Raw genomic sequence first — 3,448 nt, forward strand, 5'->3', positions numbered from 1 at the left:
ACAACATACATTTAAAATAAGAATAATATTAACAAGTCCTGTAGTGACAAAACATGAGAGACACTTGCATGCATTATATCAGTACTACATATACATACATGTTATTTATGTCAGATAGGGGAGAGGCGTTGTGACGTTAGGTGACGTTTCATTGTTTTTTTAAAAGCTAATTTAGCTGTTTGTTTGAGTAATTTGAGACGGAAGAGCTCCATGCTACTGTAACGGATGTTAAATGGCTAGCTCGCTAAATAGCGTTTCAATCGGTCACGTCACTTGCTCTGAGACCTTGAAGTAGTAGTGGTTCCCCTTGCTCTGCAAGGGCCGAGGCTTTTGTGGAGCGATGGGTAACGATGCTTCGTGGGTGACTGTTGTTGATGTGTGCAGAGGGTCCCTGGTTCACGCCTGGGTATGGGCAAGGGGACAGTCTAAAGTTATACTGTTACATTACCATGGCTCTATATATGCGTTGTCTTAAATTTGTTTTGGATTTGGGGCCTGTGAAGAGACCCGTGGTGACTTGTCTGGTGGGGTAAGTATGTATGTCAGAACTGTATGTTAGTTGATTATACAGAATGTTCTCCTCTACTTTGAGCCAAGAGAGACTGGTATGCGTATTGTTGAAATTAGCTCTCTGTGTACTGTGAAGGGCAGGGTGTGCTGCTCTGTTCTGGACCAGCTGCAGCTTTCCTCTGTCCTTCTTTGGGGCACCTGACCTTATAACCAGATAATAGTACAGATGTACAGAGCATATTTTGCAGAGCATATTTTTTTTACCACAGACAGACCTCTCCCCATTTTAAAAACAATTTAATAAAATGCCTTGATGATGACCGTATACAATCTAAGGTAACACCAAGAAGTTTAGTTTCCTCTGCTTGCTCAACAGTCACATCATTAATTAGAAGATTCAGCTAAGATCTAGTACTTAGGGAATGACTTGTACCAAATACAATGATTTAGTTTTTTAGGTTTTTGGTGTTCAGGACTAGTTTATTACTAGCCACCCATTCTAAAACCGACTGCAACTCTTTGTTTAGGCTTGCAGTGAAGCTGTGGGTGCTGAAGTGTATAATGTTCAATATTCTGGTTACATAGACACACAGCTTTGTTTAAGGCTAGTGGTAGATCATTAGTAAAAATAGAAAATCAAATCAAATGTGTATTTGTCACGTGCTTACTTACAAGCCCTTAACCAACAATTCAGTTTTAAGAAAATGCCAACAACTAAAAAAGTATGAAATAAGAATAAGAAATAATTAAAGAGCAGCAGTAAATAACAAAAGTGGGGCGAAACACAGGGGGTACCGGTACAGAGTCAATGTGGAGGCTATATACAGGGGGTACCGGTACAGAGTCAATGTGGAGGCTATATACAGGGGGTACCGGTACAGACTCAATGTGGAGGCTTTATACAGGGGGTACCGGTACAGAGTCAATGTGGAGGCTATATACAGGGGGTACCGGTACAGACTCAATGTGGAGGCTATATACAGGGGGTACCGGTACAGACTCAATGTGGAGGCTATATACAGGGGGTACCGGTACAGAGTCAATGTGGAGGCTATATATAGGGGGTACTGGTACAGAGTCAATGTGGAGGCTATATACAGGGGGTACCGGTACAGAGTCAATGTGGAGGCTATATATAGGGGGTACTGGTACAGAGTCAATGTGGAGGCTATATACAGGGGGTACCGGTACAGAGTCAATGTGGAGGCTATATACAGGGGGTACCGGTACAGAGTCAATGTGGAGGCTATATACAGGGGGTACCGGTACAGACTCAATGTGGAGGCTATATACAGGGGGTACCGGTACAGACTCAATGTGGAGGCTATATACAGGGGTACCGGTACAGACTCAATGTGGAGGCTATATACAGGGGTACCGGTACAGACTCAATGTGGAGGCTATATACAGGGGGTACCGGTACATACTCAATGTGGAGGCTATATACAGGGGGTACCGGTACAGAGTCAATGTGGAGGCTATATACAGGGGGTACCGGTACAGACTCAATGTGGAGGCTATATACAGGGGGTACCGGTACAGACTCAATGTGCGGGGGCACTGGTGTCGAGGTAATTGAGGTAATATGTACATGTAGGTAGAGTTATTAAAGTGACTATGCATAGATAATAACAGAGAGTAGCAGCAGCGTAGAAGGAGGGGGGGGGGCAATGCAAATAGTGTAGGTAGCCATTTGATTAGCTGTTCAGGAGTCTTATGGCTTAGGGTAGAAGCTGTTTAGAAGCCCCTTGGACCTGGACTTGGCGCTCTGCTCTGGGACTTCCTCTGACACCCTCTGGTATAGAGGTCTGGAATGGCAGGAAGCTTGGCCCCGGTGATGTACTGGGCCGTACGCACTACCCTGAGTAGTGCATTGCATTCGGAAATAGTAAAGGGCTATGTCTTAGGAAGCTTTGCGAAATACCACACTTGACATCTTTTAGAGAAGCTTCCATTAGAGAAAACCCTCTGTGTCCTATTAGATACTGTAGAAGGTCTCAATCCATAATGTGTCAGGTGATGTAAAGCCATAACACGAGAGTTTTCAATAACAGATTATGGTCAATAATATCAAAGGCTTCACTGAAGTCTAACAAAACAGATCCAACAATCATCTTATTATCAATTTATTTCAACCAATCATTAGTCATTTGTGTAAGGGCAGTACATGTGGAGTGCCTTCACTATAAGCGTGCTTAAAGACGGTTGTTAAATAATTTACAGAAAAATAATTTAGAGAACAATGTAATTGTATCTGGTCAAACACTATTTTTTCCAAATGTTAGAAAGAACCGGCAGCAAGCTGATTTCAACATGATCACAACTGTGAACCTGAAAAGCTGTCTCAGGGATGCATACATGGAACATTACACAAACCACACATAACTTCTTCTATCTGTAATATTTCACTCAGGCAGAGACATCTTACCTTGACCTTTCACAAAGCTGAGTGTACACAACCATAGTGCAAAGACAAAGCCGAGAGTTATCAATCGCATTTTGACTTCATCACCTATTGTCTGTCACCTGCGAGAGTGTTTGGATGTTCTGGGTCACAGACAGAGTTGCGGTAGTTAAATTAACTCCTGTCGGTTAATGATTTGCCCGAGCCCTCTCAAGTCACAGTCCATCCACGCAACTCAACAGCAACACACAGCACAGGTAACACATGTCCTGTATTGTAACGCAGTGGGCCACAGGCTGTAGGAGCCAGTAGAGGATAACTGTAAATGGAGAAAGGCGAGGAGGGGAGGGGATGGGGGATAAGGACAAGTGGTTGAGGCACCGAGGGTATATTGTGAAAGACAAACAACTAAGCCTGAGGGAGGGAGTTAGGACTGGAATCATTACAATGTTTTGTTGGGAATTTTTATCATTGCACATTTCCTGGCATCTAGATATTTCCATTGCCAAACCCACTGTGTACTATTTACAAGAT

General features: G+C 43.3%; 1 protein-coding gene across 9 annotated transcripts in view; it reads right to left on the reverse strand.

Annotated features, from left to right (window-relative positions):
- Positions 1 to 3,200, reverse strand: part of LOC109902885 (complement factor H) — a 181,300-nt gene extending 178,100 nt beyond the window's left edge. For 6 of the 9 annotated variants that reach the window (XR_004202324.1, XR_004202325.1, XR_004202326.1 and 3 more), the window contains exon 1: positions 2,939 to 3,192. Coding sequence is in view for 6 of the 9 variants with exons in the window: in XM_031785539.1 (XP_031641399.1) it covers positions 2,939 to 3,008 (70 nt within the window). In the remaining 3 variants the exon portion in view is untranslated. Of the gene's footprint in view, positions 1 to 2,938 lie in introns of all 9 variants that reach the window. The other 3 variants (XM_020499573.2, XM_031785544.1, XM_031785542.1) reach the window with 3 other exon arrangements.
- Positions 3,201 to 3,448: the final 248 nt, after the last annotated feature.

The sequence above is a fragment of the Oncorhynchus kisutch genome, linkage group LG13 (genome assembly GCF_002021735.2).
Source record: "Oncorhynchus kisutch isolate 150728-3 linkage group LG13, Okis_V2, whole genome shotgun sequence".
NCBI classification, from domain to species: domain Eukaryota; kingdom Metazoa; phylum Chordata; class Actinopteri; order Salmoniformes; family Salmonidae; genus Oncorhynchus; species Oncorhynchus kisutch.